Source organism: Neovison vison, chromosome 6 (assembly GCF_020171115.1).
Source record: "Neovison vison isolate M4711 chromosome 6, ASM_NN_V1, whole genome shotgun sequence".
Lineage (NCBI taxonomy): Eukaryota > Metazoa > Chordata > Mammalia > Carnivora > Mustelidae > Neogale > Neogale vison.
In genome coordinates this window covers 202,956,999-202,975,735 of record NC_058096.1, presented here as the reverse complement: position 1 = coordinate 202,975,735, position 18,737 = coordinate 202,956,999, and the positions used below count along the sequence as shown (strand labels likewise).

The window sequence follows — 18,737 nt, the reverse complement described above, 5'->3', positions numbered from 1 at the left end:
CACATAGACAGGATTCATCCCCACAGCTGGCTTGGAGAGCCAGAACTAGAACAGAGTATAATATTTCTTCATATTTAATTAAATGAAAAGAAACCAACCTCTTTTTTCTTCTTCTCGTTTTAGTTTATCCTCCTCTAGTTCTTTTGGCAATTTTTCCTTCTTCTCTTTCTCCACATCATTATGCAAATGCTTTGTGGTATAGCTGAGTGCTGGTGAAAGCAGGATCTCTCCGTTTTTGCAAAGTTCGTCACGGATTTTAATAAAAAACTGCTGCAGCTCTACCGCATCCTCGTAGATTTCGGAGTCTGTCCTACAAGGGCATCAAGAGTACCTATTGACACACAAGCTACTTCCTTCCCACACCTTGGCTACGTGGAGGACCCTACCCAATGCTTCCGTAACACGCTAACGGGTATAATGGTACTTCTACACAGAGGGTATCCCCTTGAAAGTTTTAGAACAACGTGAAGTGCCGTTTTACCTCAGCAAGCCTCATACCCACCAGTTTTCTCTTTCTTAAGCCTCACTTAAGAAAGTGAAAAGAAAAAGGCCTCAAATAGTTTTCTGGGGAAAAACAAGGCGCAAGCATCTGTTGATTCTTGCCACAGAAGGGGGCTGCCACAATCAAGGACTACTCTGAGTTCCACACCCCTTACAACACTTACTTGTCTCTCTTCCTTGGATTAATTTTTACTTTCTCTTAATTGAGGGACCCACACATTATATAAAGTATTGACAAAAGATTTAGGCAACGTCCACTTTCTTCTCTTTGAATCTCTATCATGCTTGCCTAGGCTGATAGGCCCCAGCAAATATTTGACCCTAAACTGCAAAGTCCCGAGGGCATCCATCCTATAACGGTTACAAACCTCAGAGTCAGTGTTCATGTCAGTTTCCCAGAAATGACTACATAATACTGGGGAACCAGCAGAGGCAACATAGTGAAAGATAGGGGAAAAAATGATCTGCCACACTGAAAGCTTTTTAAAGACGCTTTCCTCATTTACAGAATGAGAGGAGAGGACTGGGTAAAAACAGCTTCAGAATTTAGACTAGAAGAAATTTTCTTACTATCTCTAATCCACGGTGGTCTGAGGATGGCTTAAACGTAATTCTATTAACTAGGAATACGAGGGTCTGAGAAATGATTCACAAAGTAACCACAAAGTCTAGCAGCAGTTATGAACACATTCTGGTTGGGGGACAAGGGTAGGTGTAGCAAGCCCCGTCAGCTCCCTGCTGATACCCACCACTAGAGCATCAAATGTTAGTGAAGCCTCTGGAATGCTTCTCCCCATCAGCAAAGGTGAACTGGCAAACAATCTAAAAACACTGCCAATAACAACCTAAATGAATGTTTCTGGAAAGGTTTTAAAAATCTTTTTAGGTTACAGAAATGTTAATACTTGTAGGAAAGCAATAAAAATAAAACTGGTCAAGGGAAGAAACTCCTCTGATATTATTTTGATGCCTGTTTTCTGAACAGAAATGTCTTAAGACTATTCACTTGACGTTAAAATTCATTTTATAAGAGCTTACAATTTTAAGTATAAAGTTAAAAATGAAAATGCACTTTTGGCAACTCCTGTTACACTGAAAGGGCAGATTTGTAATTCCATCAGGCTGTTCAGTAATGAAGTTCTGTACACGGCCATTAAACATCTGACTTATCTTTCCTGTTTTGTTTCAACAAAGTAATATGAAGAATTTATTAATCTAAGAGGATCAGTGTTGCCTGCATGCAAAAGAACAAAAACTAAAGATGGAAAAAGAAAATAACTTTTTCCCCTTAGCTGGTGGGTAATCTTTAAAAGGCAGACATCCAGCAAAATGAAATAATTAAGAGTACAGGAAGCTCTTGGTGCCTCCGTTGTCCTTGCCTTCCCAAGGGTCCTCCTTTCTGTAAGGTAGTCAGAGAACTGAACTCAGGAATGCTGCCAGCAGACGAGGGAAGCCAGCGGCTGACTGGCATGAGTCGTGCGGTGCTGTTACTGACTACTGCTGACGGACAGACCGCTGTCCCCTGAGGGAACTTTCAGACTCCTTCTATTTCAGGATGTAAGGTCCTAAGTGATATTAAGTGCCAGTGGTGGAGAGGGGTGAGTGTAAAGAAGCATGAACACTGCTGGAGATCAACACAGAAATCTAGGGCCCACGAGCTTCATTAAATTCATGAGCTTAGTATTTTTGAGATCTCCATCTTCATTACTGGTGAAAGAGCTAGAACGAGGGTTTATCACTCACTGAAAGGATGCATCTCTGCCTCAGCAGCATGGGGCTATGCTTAAGTACCATAAGCAGTCATAATGCGACCCTTTCACAAAGATAAAGAACAGCTTCCCTCAGTTCTGAAAGGCTCTGGGGACAAGCGTGAAAGTCATCACTGTCTCATGTAAATAAATGCACCCAAGACTCTACCTTCAGGGCTTACCTTCCAAAGCAAATCATGTCAACAATGGGAGAATGAAAAGAGCTCATTTCCTAGAGATAAAAATTGGCTCATTTCTTAAAACAGACACATCATCTATTAAAGATAAAGTTGCTAATGTTGTAAGAGACAAATGCAGTTTTGGAAGACCCACAGACCTAACCCCAAGATGGAACGGGGGCAGGGCAGAAGTGGAGGAGAGAAGCGACTTTAGCCTTAGGACTATTTAAGAAAACTGAGAACAAAAATGAAGTCTAAGCTCCATGAAAGAGAATTTGTGTCTTGCCCACTCATGTACCCCAAGTATCTAGAACATGGTTAGAACTAGTGGCAACTCAATTAACATTTGTTGAAAAAGTGAAAATAAAGAATGCAAATTTTGACTGCAAGATGTCTCTCCACCTTTCTTTCATTCATTTCTATCTCCACTGCTGAACACTGAGGACCATTTCCTAAATGTGTCACTCAAGCACCTCTCCAATATGACCCCAACTCCCCTATCTCTTGAACAGACCATATTCATTCTCTAACCCTGTGCCTTCAGTCAAACCATTCGTGTTATGTATATCCCACCCATTCTCCTTTCCCCTGATGCCTCAGGTCTTTCCAGAGCTCTAGCACAGAGCTCTTAGTCCACCATCTTTACTACATAGCAAGTTGTTATATGTTGTCTCATGCTTGGAATTATGTTTCCCTAAGCACAGGTCCTAACCCAGTTGTTGGACTAAGAGCACAGAGCACAGCCTGATCATCTACGGCTGGGCTCCACTGACTGGTGTCTTGGTGACTAGCTCTGTAGTAGGGAACAATAGGAGCCACCCCACTTACTAGTTGTGTGACTTGAGGCAACTTACTTCTGTCTGTGTACTTCTTAAAATGCGAAGTGGGAAGATTATCACCTAGAACGGCTATTACAAGGGTTAGAGATGATCTAGATAAAGCATTTTGCATGGTGCTTTACAAAGAGCAGGTGCTTAATAGGAACAGCAAACATTACTAATTTTTCTTTCAAGATCCAGAGCAAAATGAATTTGAATTTTCCAGATTTCCCAGCTGGAATTACTCTATGCCCACTGCCTAAAAGTCCCCTTTCAACATGGTAGACTATAAGCTCCAGGTAGGTAGGGTCTGTATTTTTAGCTTTTTATATTCCCCCAAGAGAGTCTCAAAGCACACAGAAGACACACTGTAGCTGCTGAACTGAAAGTGTTTAAATAGCTAGTAATACCATTCTTGCCTGGCAAAGCCATAACACACATCAAAATTAAAAGGGAATTCAAGTTTGATGGAAATTTAAATTTGATGGCTTCTTTTAGTACATTCAATATCTGCAAAAGGCATTTAAAAGTGAGAAATCTGAGATTAAAAAAAAAAAAGAAGCCTTTTTAGGAACTAGAAATGGTGATCAAATTTAGACTGGCTAACCTTAGATCAACAACATAAGAGCTATTTTAATTTATTCAAAGCATGCTTGGATTGAACTCAAACTTGAAAAAAAATCACACTACTATTTCTAATTATAAGCATTTTATCCTTTAAAAAAAAAAAATTCTATAAAAGGCTGTATTTTCAGAGTTTATGCTTTCCAACAGATCTTCAAATTTGTCCTGTATTCCTTCCCATGGGCCCGGATCCAGATGATGTGGCAGTGTGCCTGCTCTCCCCCATGGCATATGCTTGTGCTCTAGATGTTGTGGCCAAGTAAGAACTCAAAACAGCACCCCACTGAATATAACCATGCACCTAAACTGAAACAGTATATCAAAGCAGAATTTTCTTTTGTTTTGCATTGAATCACAACTTCTCAAAAAGAAATAGCTTGGAAAACCTACCGATTCATTCTTCGTGCCCTTTCCAAGACTTCAAACATATGTTCTTGAAATAAATCGAGCCGCCGGTAGCGATTATTTTCAACATTCTTTCTAATTATGTCAAAAGTAAGAGGAGGTTTGTTTGGGAAGTTGGGATCCACTGCAGGAATTTCTGCTAAGGAATCACTGTAGCATCTTCCTTCGTCATCCTGATGACTCATGACTGACACAAAAAGATTGTGAATAAGTTCTTGAATCAGCAAGGTCACATTTGGGACATGAGAGTCCTCATCTCCCTCCAGGTCTCTCCGAGTTTCAAGCAGGACCTTGTGCAGGACAAGGGCATCTTTGTAGATCAAAGATTCGGGCTCATTGTAGGTACAGGCATTGTTAAACATCATGACGAAGTCCTCAACCATGGAGTCTATATCTTGGTATTTGTTGGCCATCATGTGACTTCGAATTTTTTCCATGTCCATGGGCTTTTTAATGGTCAGATAGTAGTCAGGCAGCTCGGATCTAGAGGGAAGCCTCAGAAATATGGCACTGAGGCGGCGACCCCTCTTATCAGTATAGTTCTTTACAGCTTCATAGACTTCATTTAGTTTCTGCTGCATTGGAGTCATGTATTTTGATTTTTTAGGAGAAATTCCACTCTTCCTACCTAAAAGAAGATATTTAATGTTAAATGAATAAAATAAAATAAATGAACCCAAATTTGTATACAGCTGGTAAAACATAATCATAAGGGAGTATTCCAAGTGATTTGTAAAAGAATTTAATTAGCACGTCTCTAGTGAAGTCTATCTTATGGACAAAAAAAACTGGAAACAAATTTAAACTGTTTTTAGTAATCATATTTTTAGTGAGAGTAATAAGCACTATCATGTTAAGATAGCTGTGAAATGTAGAATAAAGCAAATGACTAGCTATATGACATTCTAATTCCATCACCTGCAGCATCCTTGAGAACTGGGATTCTTTTAAAAAATATTTTATTTATTGATTAGAGAGAGCAAGCACGAGTGGAGGGAGGGGGAAAGGGAGAGGGAGAAGGAGACTCCCCGCTGAGCAGGGAGCCCAACAAGGGGCTCAATCCCAGGACCCTGAGATCATGACTTGAGCCGAAGGCAGATGCTTATTGGACTGAGGCACCCAAGTGCCCCAAGAACTGAGATTTTTATCACAGGAGAAAAGGAGACCCAGATATTAAAACAGAACACTGAATAAAAATCTTGTAGCTATAATCTCAGTTAAGAGCATCAGTATGAACTCACAATGTATTTTATCTTTAAATGTAATAATATAAACACACACAAAATTTCCTAGTTCTGAAAATCCTGGCAACAATGACAGTAGCGGTACAACCCCATGTAGCTTGACTACATTGGCCATAATTCTGAAATACAGATTTCAAATACTAACACCAGTAGCTCCTTAGCAAATGGTTGACTCACAGTTGGCACAGGATAAGCCTCGTGCATCTTGAAACACAAGGCAGTAAAGAATCTGTCAATGTGGTCATGTCAGTAGAACACAGTGGCCAGCCTGGGACAAGAGGAGCATCAATAAGGACAACAACTGCAATGAGTTACAACTCAGCAATGTGTTTAAATTTAGTAGTTCTTAATGATATATAAAAATGAACAACAAACTGGGTAAATGTTGGCAGATACTGGTAAACCAATGCATTGCTCTGGAAACTAGTAAACAAAGGGCAGTAGGAATCTATCTTTTATCCTTTCAAAAAACCCAAAACAAAATAAGACAAACAAGCAAAAATTGTACTACTGGGTAACCAAATATTGGATGAGGCAAAGTTTCTCTATACAGAAGTACTCCAGTTACTAAATGAGCAAGGTATGACAAAATCAGACTACTGTTATTTTATACCTCTTTAATGAATCAATGGAGTCAGCATCAATAGCTGTTAACATGTGGGAGAACAAACAGCTGTTACTGGGCTACCCAGTGGAAGACCATTCGCCACCTCTGAAGTTGGCTTTTGTGCCAAAAGGAGGGGATGAGGATCAAATCTAATTTAAATCAAGTCTCTTGCTCCAACTACCAATTTAGAGGAAATGCCAAGGAGACGAGAACACATAAACCACAGCAAAGGAATGCAATTAGCAAAGCCCAGACCGTGGGAAGCTGCAGTTCAGCCCCAATTTCTTCAACAAATAAACTGCAAAGGGAAAAAAAAAAAAAAAGAAAGTTGGGAGGGGGATTTACAGATTAAAAGTAGTGTCCATCAACTGCGGTTATATGGACCTTATTTAGCTTCTACCTCAAGCGGACATTGCTTCAAGATGTGATGCAATGTAAGTGCAGAAAACCTATTGTGTTATGAAGCAAGCGTCCTTGCTGGGCTGACAGTGAATCTCATCAAGCCTCTCGGGTAAACTTCCATTTTTTAAGAAATGAGAAGAATACAGGGACTAGTTAGTTGATATCGTAAGAAAGTGAACTGATTAACCCAAAATTTGAAACTGTACAAGAAGGTGATCTGGTTTCTGAAGAGTCAGTGGCATGAGGATATAAAAGGGAGGGGCCTGCTCTAGACTATGGACAGAGGGCGGCGTGACAATCAAATGTAATATACAGAACTTAATTAGGTCCTGATGTGAAGAAACCAACTGTAAAAATACATTCATGAGATAATCAGTAAAATTTGAAAATGTGTCAGGTATTAGATGAAACCAAGAAACTGCGAATTTTACTAGGTGTAATAATGATTCCATGGTTATTTAAGAAAATGTCTGCAAATATAGAAATGCACACTGAACTACGTAGAAATGAAATGACATTGAATTCTCTTTAAAGTAATTCAGAACAAAAAAGGAGAGAAAAAAGTGGATATAGGAAGTATGGCACGATCTTGAGCGATTCTGAGTAACTGGTACATACAGGGCTTTGTTGTACCATTCTTCATATACATTTGAAACTTTTCATAATACAAAGTAGAGAAATGAAAAGGAGATCAACATTACACCTTAAAATTTCCTTTTTCTGAACTTTAGAATCTCAAGAAGATACCCCCCCACACGCCCCCTGCTGAGCAAAGAGCCCAGTGAAGTTTGGTCCCAGGACCTTAAGATCATGACCTGAGCTGCAACCAATTCAGATGCTCAACCGACTGAACCACCCAGGCGCCCCTTAATTTTTTTAAAGTAGTATCCATATCCCATGAGGGGCTTGAACTCACAACCCCAAGATCAAGAGTTGCATGCTCCACTGACTGAGGCAGTCAGGCGCCTCCCTAGAATTAATTCCAGTACTCAGCAAACGAGCATACACAAAACCACTCTGTGTAGTTTTTATGCCTGCAAGAGTGTAGTGGCACTACACTCTTGCAGGCATAAGAGATAGAAAAAAAGACCTAGTCATACTACTGAATATTTACAAAATGGCCACAGCATTTAGAGAGTAAACAAAACCTCTGACTTTATAATCTATTCCCCACATATGTTCCACAATTGAACTACTTAAAATACAGAGAGTGTTTCAGAGGAGGAAAGAAAACTCCCTGCCAGAGTGAGTTCACATTCACCACTTAATGAGACATGATTTCAGTGAGTCAGTAATCTACCCTGGACAGACTGAACTAAGAATGAGCGTGAGGCTGCCTTACTCAGCTTGAGTTTGGGAGAAGCCACATCGTCGTCATCGGGCAGCGGGCCCAGCTCTTTCCTTTTATCCTTGAGTAACTTCTCCAGGATGTGTGCGTCGTTGTACACCTGTATTCCATAAATATATTTAAAATTAATTTCTAAAAAATGTCCTATTGAAGTAGAAAACTCATCTATAAGAAGTTTCAAAACACAGGTTAGCCTAGTTGGGAACTAGAGATAAAGCCTGAGACCACTAGAGAACCATCAGATCGCATCTCTGCGGGGTGAGCCTTAGCCTCAAATGGTTTGTTGTTTAAGCTTTCTAGGTGATCCTAATGTGCAGACATGAATGCTAAAGTTTAGAACTACTGCAGCAGAATCACTGCAAGTTTTTACAGAAGTTCTAAAACATAATTACATGTGTTGCTTTCTTCACAACTCTCTCTTGCACTGGACCTTCAAGGTAGCAGACTTAGCTCAATGGAAAATAAAAATGAAAAAGTATATGATAGTTGGACAGCAATACTTCAAATACTGTTAAATGGGATTTAATATCAGTCTGAATTCACAATCTGGCCTCTGATCTGTGAAAAGCAACAATCCCTGGCTAGGCTCTCTCTGAAGACTGAAAAAGGGAGGTAATACGTAGTCAAAACTAAAGTTACTAACCTAATGGCCCCTACAGCTGCATCCCCCTATGACAGAAAATTTGATCACAAGTACCCTCAGTGCCTACTATATTTTGTAATAGCAAGAGGAAAGGAAACACATGATTTTAAAGTTACTTTATTTCTGGGAGATTTTAAAGTAGATAAAGGAAACTCTAAAAGATATATGCACCCTCATCCACGTTCACTGCAGCATTATTACCATAAACAAGACATGGAAGCAACCTAAGCGTCCATTCATAGATGAATGGATAAACACACACACACACACAGAAGAGTACTATTTAGCCATTAAAAAAGAATGAAATCTTGCCATTTGTAACAAAACGGATGGATCGTGAGGGCATTATGCTAGCTGAAATAAGTCAGAGAAAGACAAATCTGTATCATCTCACGTACATCTATATTCTGAAAAAACAAAAACCAAAAACAGAAAACCCAAGCTCACAGATAGAGAGCAGATCAGTGGTTGTCAGACACAGAGGTTAGGGCATGTGTGAAATGGATGAAGGGGGTAAAAAGCACAAACTTCTAATTATAAAATAAGTTACAAGGATATAGTGTATAGCCTGGTAACTATAGTTATTAATACTGTACTTCATATTTGAAAGTTGCTAAGAGAGTAGATCTTAAAAGTTGTCATCACAAGAAAAAAATTTTATAACTATGCAAGCTGACAGATGTTAACTAGACTTATTGTGGTGACAGTGTAATATGTGTAAATATCAAATCATTATGTTGTACACGTGAAACTATTAGTTACATGTCAATTATACTTCAAGAAAAAACACAGATATAGAATATGAAACAAAAATATCAAAGAAGGGAGAATGTATTATAGCTACACCGATAAAGAACCGAAAATCATTTACTTAGAGATGCCTTTCTGAGGACATTCTGAATCTTTTTTTTTTCTAAAGTCTAATTTTCCTAACATGGTCTTTCTGATAAGCTTTTCTTCCTATCATACCACCAAATTCTATGGATTCTTACCACACCATGTGCCCTTCCCACGTTTTTTTTTTTTTTTTAAAGATTTTATTTATTTATTTGAAAGACAGAGATCACAGTAGGCAGAGACGCAGGCAGAGAGGAGGAAGCAGGCCCCCCCGCCAAGCAGAGAGCCCGATGTGGGGCTCGATCCCAGGACCCTGAGATCATGACCTGAGCCGAAGGCAGAGGATTAACCCACTGAGCACCCAGGCGCCCCGGATATCCTGATTCTTATATAATCATACCATTTTGTGGACTATCCCTAGAGAAGTGTGGCTATTGCTGGTAGCAACAATGAGCAAAGACTTTACTGTCGCTGGCTTTCATCTGGGTACTACGTGCTCTGCATATGCTCTCTTGTTTAAATCCTACAATGGCCCTGACGCAAGTACTATCAGTATCACAAGGGCACAGACGGGGAGAATGAGGCTTGGAAGAAGATGAGAAACTCACACGGGGACTGGAAGAGCAGGATTCAAATTTAGGATGTCAGCTTACAGAGAGTATGAACTTCTAACCTTTGCAATGAACTGCCATTTTAACAATTAAGAAAAGACAAAGCATTAAGCTAACCACTGAGAAAAGCAACCTAAGTGAGGCCTCTAGATCCGGTCTCTCAAAATGCATTTTACTACCAACACCGAAAAGGAAACGTGCCCACCCCAGGACTCCCCCCATAACCTTACCTGGGAGCCCTCCTCATTGTAGTGCCTGGCATTCCGGAACATCAGCTTCATGTCTTCTATCATTCCCTCTTCCCCTGCATACTTGTCGTTGCGAATGTTATGTTCAATTATTTTCAAGTCCATTGGCTCCAATATGATTTTATAATAGTCAGGATAGTCCTTTTTGGATGGTTTAACCATAAACAGATCACAAAGTCTTCTGCCTGAACCTGGCTCACGAGCTTCAAGAACAACATTGAATAAGATTTTCATTCGTTGCTTTCTTATGTTCTTTTTACTGTTGAGGGGGGGAGGTAGAAAAGGGGAGAAATGAGAAGAGGTTCAGTTTTCTTCATGTAGGGATGAGCATGAAATGAAAAATTAATCTTGTGGGAAGGTGCTTCGTAATGATTATAATTTACATATGCAACAAACACATATGCAACAAACACAGTAAACATGCTGACAGCTATAAGCAAATATAGGAGAATTTCCAAATAGTTAAAACACAGTGACTCTGGCAGGAGCAGCTAATGAACACCAGACAAACCTGTTTAGAATATTTATGAAATGCAATACTAAAAAAAAAAAAAAATGTTCTCTAACACCCAATGAAAATGAAATTCTGTTTTCAGTAAGTATGTTTTTTTGTTGTTGTTTTTAAGAACACAGCAAAAGTGGAATAAAATTACTGATTCCCTGCTGTTACTGACAGTCCTCACTTCAGAAAACTAAAACCAAACACACACAAAGAGAATGTGCCATCTCTTAAGACAACCATTCTGACACCTGCATACCCTGGTGACCAGGAAACAAAGGGAGGCTATCTGCAAGGCTAGACTTTCTAGTCTCAGTGGGTACATTTATGTGGTCTAGGTCAGTCCCTGCTTCCTCCAGCTCCATGGGCACGATGCCAACATCCCAACCTAGCTGAAGGAATGAACACTCTGTGGTTCACCTAAGCTCCTGAATAATTTTCATCCTTGAATGTGAGTCTCTGTCTTGTTCTCCAGATTCTCCTAGTGAGCTGTGATGCTAAGCAACAGATGTGTGTGGTACAGAACAAAGTCAAGGGACCACAGATTAGAACCCGAGGTAAAGAGGAGCCCAAGAGAACAGATAGGCTGTCTCCTATTTGTTGAGGAAGCTGGCTCAGAGAGGATAAGTGACTTGCCCAAGGTGAGTTTTCCAGTGAATCATTAGAAGAGATGATCCTTCCATGATTTCTGGCACTATCGGTTATGTTTTCAGAACAATGATAAATTCTAACCAGACTCAAGCCTGTAGTCTCCAGACGAATACTCAGGTAGGTAATAAAAAGACATGATTTATGACTTAATGTCTATTCAACAAACATTTATAAGGTCATATAATGTAGTACTTAGAGATAAATATTTTTTATCTGTTTCCTATCTTATAAATAGAAGGAAGTTCATTTCGGAAGCAAACAACGTGGCTGAATGGATCTCCTACGAAATGGGTCTCCTACGAAATGGGTCTCCTAGTCTAGTGACTTGCTCTACTACTGGATCATAAAGAGGCCAAAGGCCAGATATTTTCTCTCCAAAGTTCAAAATATGCTTTTTTAAAAAAAGAAACAAAACCCCAATAAAGAATAATTAGCAGATGAGAAAAGAAATATCTATCTTTAAGTCAAGCTTTGTAAAATGTGTCAAATGCCTATCTTCCAAGCATCATGGAGCTAAGACAGCCTGAAAGTGGTCAGTTAGGAGGGAAAAAGGACCTCTGGGGGCACCTGGATAGCACAGTGGGTTAAGACTCTGCCTTTGGCTTGGGCCATGATCTTGGGGTCCTGGGACTGAGCCCCACATAGGGCTCTCTGCTCAGTGGGAAGCCTGCTTCCTCCTCTTCCTCTCTCTCTGCCTGCCTCTCTGCCTACTTGTGATCCCTTGTCTGTCAAATAGATAAATAAAATCTTTAAAAAAAAAAAAAGAAAGAAAAAGAAAAGAAAGACCTCTGTTTCCTGTGCCTTCACAGGAAGTGGCTCTGGGATCATTTCTGACATTTTCTCCTTTTAGTATTTTTGTTTCTCAATGTCAAGTGAGTAACAGTTAGATACGTTAGGAGAAGTTTCATTCAGTGTGAACTATTTCCCCAAAGAGGAATCTGGGCACAATGGTATGAGAGCAATAGCCCTCTCAGTCCAGGACTCAGTAAAGGGATAATGGAAGGGGAACTTGGGACAGAGCTTCACATGTGGGCAGAAATTAGAATACAGATGACATTAACCTTCAGGGAGCCTCTAAAGAAAAATTTCAGAATCTGAATTTGATATCACAGAAATCGAAAACTACTAAAGGGGCACCTGGGTGGCTCAGTCGGTTAAGCGTCTCCCTTTGGCTCATGATCCCAGGATCCTGAGATTGAGCCCCACATGTGGCTCCCTGCTCAGTGGGGAACCTGTTTCTCCCTCTCCCTCTGCCTGCTGCTCTCCTTGTGCTCTCTCTCTCACCAAATAAATACATAAAATCTTAAAAAAAAATACTAAAGATGGTTATGGTTTTTTAAGATCTCACTTATGTCGGTCAAACTTCAAAATGAAGACTCAGAAATCCCATTCTGAACCTGTGAGCTTAAAAACTCTCTCCAATAATCAACTCAAAATGAAATTGCTCCTCAATCCGGGAATATCATGCAGAACAATTCAAGGTTTCTTTCTTGGTCCAGGTAAGCTCTCTTCCTTTCCTCGTTCCAGTATATCACCCGCAATCATCACTGGACTTTTCCAGATGAAGCTACAAATACTCTACAAATACAAATCTGAGAGTGGATCCAGGGCAGTGTTTTTTTTTAAGATTTGATTTATTTGACAGAGAGAGACAAAGAGAGAGGGAACACAAGCAGAGGGAATGGGAGAAGGAGAAGCAGACTTCCCATCGAGCAGGGAGCCTGATGCAGGGCTTGATCCGAGGGCCCTGGGATCATGACCTGAGTCAAAAGCAGACACTCAACAGAGCCACCCAGGCGCCCCTCTAGGGCGCATTTTTAAGAGTTTTTTAAAGAGGAGGGAAAGCTTTTTTACTGAATTTTAGGGAGAATGCCAATAAAGTAAAAGGAGAGTGGGATAGCTCTGAGACCAAGCAGCTTTGAATGGGACATATCCAAAATATGAAATCTCAGGGCACCTGGGCTCCCTACTCCCTACTCCATTGGGCTCCCTACTCAGTGGAGAGTCTGCTACTCCCTCTGGCCTTCCCCCTGCTTGTGCTCTCTCAAATAAATATAATCTTTAAAAAAAAAAAAATGAAATCCACATGCCTGGGTAGCTCAGATGGTTGTGTCTGCATTTGGCTCAGGTCATGATCCCAGGGTCCTGGGATCGAATCCCACATTGGGCTCCTTGCTCCTTGGGAAGCCTGCTTCTCCCTTTGCTTCTGCCCCTCTCTCTCTCTGTGTCTCATGAATAAATTTAAAAAATCTTTTTTTTTTTTTTTGAAGATTTTTAAATTTATTTATTTGACAGAGAGAGTGAGCACAGGCAGAGTGGCAGGCAGAGGCAGAGGGAGAAGCAGGTTCCTTGTCGAGCAAGGGGCCCGATATGGGACTCGATCCCAGGAGGCTGGGATCATGACCTGAGCCGAAGGCAGCTGCTTAACCAACTGAGCCACCCAGGTGTCCCAAATAAATAAAATCTTAAAAAAAAAAAAAAAGTGAAATCTGAATTTATTTAAGAGACTGAACTTATTTAAGAGACTACTCTGAATTTATTTAACAGACTACTCTAATAACTGAAATGTACTGTTCTAGGATTTTCAATACCAATAGTATCCTCTCCCCATTTGTATCATTCACTACTTACCAGTCATGTGTAATCTCATGTGTAACTGGTTTCCATCCTCACAGGCAAGCAAAACTTTTGTTGTCTGGGTCACTTACAACCTTCTCTGAACAAACCCAGTTTTGTTATTTTGTTGACCTCTTTCCTGATCTTTATATTGTTTTTGACACTGAGAACTACTGGCCCATTAGTTTTAATCTATCAGAAAAAACTGAGTTAAATTTCATACTCTTCTGTAATAACTATATTAGCTTGGGTGGTTAGTGTATTTGCTTTATCTTTTTCCAATATGGATGCTGAACTTTATTATATCTGTGACTTTTGAAAGCAACTTCAAATACTTTCTGAAATGAGAAAAAAATTACAAAAAGACAGAAACCATATTCTCCTAATTTGTACTTTATGTTTACTGTTTGCAATGTCACTTTGTTTTTCGGATTCCTCTTAGAACCCCTCTATGTATCTTACCTGTCCTTCTCTCTCAGACCACTAACTGTAAGTTGTTTGTTTACTCCTTCCCATTTTGGGAAAAGTGCATTAATCTCAGACCTTGTAACTGGCATACTCATTCTTCTGTTTTTAATCAGCACCCTTAAACATACTGCAGTAAAATGTATCTTAAGGAGTTCAAAACCAGGGCTGTTTATCATCGTGTACTTATGCGGGCCACATTTAAAAGGGGACACCAATTCAAAAATAGACTTTGTTATAATAAGTATGCAGTTCTAGAATTTTACAGAAGATAGGCCATGATGGGTTCTGTGCTAACAAAATCATGATACTACAGCGATTCCAACAAATGGAAGTGTCTTGAGAAATGGGTGCTTTTTCTAACTTGCACAAAGATAAGAAGCTGGAAGAGGCTGTGTTCTGAATCAGATTTTCCAGGGCCAGCACTACCACCATCCTCCTGACTCCCCACCCAGCTTGAACCACTGCAATCACTGTCACTTTTTGCTTCTCTTAGTTTATCACCAAGTTTTAGAGGAACCTCCACAGCCCTTCTGGATCTGATCTTTCCTTTAATTTTTTTATGCCATAGTGTTAGTCTTTAACCTCATACTTTGTGGCTGACTATATTCTCAAACGTCCTTAACATTATATCTCCTCTGAAGCTATCACTTATATGTATTCACATTTGCATATATACACACAAAATTCCCATTTATGGTTATAGCTAACACTTCTTCCACGTGCCAGGGGCTGTGCTAGTAAAGCACTGTATGTGTGACCTCATTTAATCCTCAAGCTCTAAGAACCAGGTACACTTACTATCCCAACTTTGCAGTTGGAAAACTGGAGGATTACAGGGGTCAAGCAAATACCCAAGGTCACAAAATGAGCAATCAGAACTAAGACTTGAATCAGCTGATAATCACCAGGCTGCTTTTATGATGTCCTTCCCTTTCCCAAAAGTCAGCACTTACCATGGGCCTCTCTACCCTGTTCATAGGCTCCCAGGTCTCCCAGCATTTAACTCCCTGGTCCTAGAGTTTCAGTGGTGTCTGCTGTTAAGCTAAATAAACCCAAAGGTTCTCTCCTTTACAAGGTTTGCTACATTCACTGCATCTTCACGTCTACAAGGAATAAAACCTTTTAATAAGAAAAATCTTTTAATAAATAATAAATCTTTTCTAATTAGTTTCCCAGGCTAGTGATAATGGACTACAAAAAAAAAAAAAGAAATCTCCTGAGCCTTAACATCAATAGGAACTACTTCCAGAAAATAATCAGAGTTGCATTTATTGAGTACTAACTGCATCTAGGCCCAGTTCTAAGGGCTTTAAACACATCAACCACCAGGTCCTCATGATGACCTTAAGTAGGTACAGTTACCAACTCTTTTTTCAGATGAAAGAAACTGAAGTAAGGCTCAGATCACAGAGCTAATTAGAATAACTAGGATTTGAACTTGGGCAGTTAGGTTCTAGAGCTTGGGGTTATACTACTACTCCAAATGCCCTGGATTTCTATTTCTACTATTACCCAGAGTTAGTGCCATACACATTATGAATGACATAAGAGAAATATAACCCACGATCTTTTCCTTAAATTTGTGATTTAAGAACATTTTTTTAAGGAAAATATTAGGAAGAAGATAATGATAACACAGTAATTTTGTAGAGTAGACTGCCTACGGGAGCAAAATGCAGATAACTTTAGAACATCTAAACTGCAAAGAAAAGCATGATAGGGAAATCCTACTTCCTAGAGCTCTTTGGGCAGTCATGCATGTAGTTCTATAAAACTACGTAACTGTGTACCTTGTGCAATTATTCTAAGACATTGCTCCCACACAATTTCATTTGTTTTCAACCTGCCTTGCTTCCTGGCAAGTAAGTTCCTGGCACAAAGAGGTGACACCTAAACACTTTCTTTTATGGCCTGTAACAGCAGAGTCTGGTGTTCTGTCAGCAATGGACACTCCATGAACGCCAGAAGGCTAAGGTGAAAATAAAAGCACCACACAATGATGACCAGGACTGTAATAAGGCAACTCATAATTTAAAAATCAAAAGTGACATGCAAAAGAATGGATGCTTTCAAAGAACTAAAACATGGGCAAGATCAGAGACTGATGAATGTATTCATGCTTGAGAAGCCCCAACCCAACACATAGGTGCCAACCCAGGCTGACTCACTTGGACTGTCAGCATTGGTTTTGATCCTTCTACCCCCACCCCCTTGTGTAAGAGACATCCCTGAAAGGGCACCAGCAGCTGCCAGCCTCTGGACACTGGCGACACTGTTATATTTTCAGCCTCCACCCTCCGTTGCACAAGCACAACCACAATGACCGGTGAGAGGGCTCGTGGCTGCTGACAAAGCTAGCAACAAATTGAGGCTTCAGAACATACTGAGGCGAACTAATCCCGAATTTATTCTACCAATTGTACTTCTCAACTATACTGCTTTCTTTACTCATAAAACAGACTGGTACCCAAATAAACTTATTTCACATGCTTAAGACTTCACTTTTCACCTAATCAGTACAGACCATGCCACGGAAGTTATACTTTTAAAAATACGTTTATGCATAAAAAAGGACTGCACACCTGGAGAGCCTCCTGAGACCCAACATCTCACTGTCAAGAGTGTTCCTGGGAAAGCAGAAACAAACATTACATGTAAAAAGAAACAAAACAAGCAACATCGGAGGGTCATGTATAAACCAAATACGGTTGAGAAAAAAGAGGCTTATCCAATCCAAAGGAAAAAAGATATTAAGAATACTTGGAACATTTTAATAGGAAAACAGCAGGTAGACTTTTGGGCAAAGGGGTGGGGGAGAAGACTGTACTCTCAGAATGAAGAGAACATACATTTTTTTTCACACTTTTTGATATTAGAAAAAAATAAGGCAAAGATAGAATCATACACAGTATTGAGAAGTCAAGTGGTACTTAGAAAACCTGGCCCTGACTTCACTGGACAAGCTGACTAGGCAGCTGTGTTTGCCTGAATTCCCGAAAAGTCTATTTCTCACTAGCAAAACCTCGTAACATAACGAGCTACCTCCTAAAAGGCTCGTTAACATTTCTTTCTTTGACACAGTTCAAAGCGTAGGACTCGTTTCTCTCAACCTCTTACTCTGTCTACTCATGCCTGTATTTCAAAACCAGGTATGTTCTTCAATTGCTTTAGCTATGATTTAAATTTGTTCTTCTCTTATTTGTGTTTTTCACTTCCTAGGAAACCTGTTTATAGAGACATTTTATCTGAAGGAGGATTTTATGAATTCAACAACGTAATGCTACAATTTTCTTTTTGTGGGAGGTTTTAGAGCAATAACTTTCCTGTGATTTACTTGGGTTGCCCCACCAACTATAAGCCACAGAGACAGAGAGGTCATTAAGGATCTGACCTGGGCTAACGCTTCCTCAGAACAGCTGTAATGCTCAACTAGTTTCAGATCTCTTTCCATTCGGTGTTGGCACTAACTGTACCATCACTTTGCCTCCATTACCTTCTTTTGCCTTAGAAGTTTTTATCTTTGATGGGTGACTGATCTGGAAAACACAGGTGATGCTGTAGTAGTTATATAATTACACTCAAAGATGTCCTTGACTTGATGTTTCTGATCTGGTTTCACATTTTTCCTCCGTTGTCCCTGGTATAACAAGGAATTAAGAACTTGGAAGGATGAAATTCATAGGCCAGTAATGGAGGAGACTCACATCTCAGGGTACACCAATCAATTTCGTTACCACGGCATAGCACAGCAGTTACTCCCAAAGCTAAAAAAGTTTTCCCAAATGCTATTTGTAAGAGGTAAAGATGGGATAGCTTCTCTTTTGTAAACCACTTTTTAAAAGCCTCTGCTCTCAGTGGATCTCTTAATGTTACTAGTGACTTCTTCATTCAACTCTGGATCTGCCCCCACTATTAGTGATTAGCTTATTTCTTGTTTGTGGTGTCCTCCCTGGAGAAACTGCTGCTACAAAGATGGTGAGACAGTTAAGGCTGAGGGAGAATATGGTGTTCGACAAAGATCTAGCCAGAGAAACTCTGTGTGGGAGCGTAGACAAAAGAGTCGCTCTTGCAGGATTCTTTATAGGAGTCCAGCTTCAGAATCTGACAGTGAAGAGCCCTTCCACAGAACCCATGAGAGAAAGGAAGGGTGACGGAAGTTCGGAGAAACATGAGAAAGAGAGAAAACCAAACAACTAGCTTAGCATTGTATCAACTACAAGAAGTTATGACTTGGTAGTTTACAATCTGACATCCTTAAAATGGCAAATAAAGATCAGATTAATAAGGA

At 39.9% G+C, this 18,737-nt stretch overlaps 1 protein-coding gene across 15 annotated transcripts in view; it reads right to left on the bottom strand.

Moving 5' to 3' along the window:
* PBRM1 (polybromo 1) overlaps positions 1 to 18,737 on the bottom strand; it is a 127,317-nt gene that overhangs the window by 58,919 nt on the left and 49,661 nt on the right. For 9 of the 15 annotated variants that reach the window (XM_044253407.1, XM_044253409.1, XM_044253408.1 and 6 more), the window contains exons 15-19: positions 17,032 to 17,076; positions 10,198 to 10,474; positions 7,871 to 7,976; positions 4,261 to 4,903; positions 99 to 310 (exon numbers count right to left, since the gene is read on the bottom strand). In XM_044253407.1, the coding sequence (XP_044109342.1) occupies positions 99 to 310; positions 4,261 to 4,903; positions 7,871 to 7,976; positions 10,198 to 10,474; positions 17,032 to 17,076 (1,283 nt within the window). The remainder of the gene's footprint in view (positions 1 to 98; positions 311 to 4,260; positions 4,904 to 7,870; positions 7,977 to 10,197; positions 10,475 to 17,031; positions 17,077 to 18,737) is intronic. The other 6 variants (XM_044253406.1, XM_044253412.1, XM_044253413.1 and 3 more) reach the window with 1 other exon arrangement.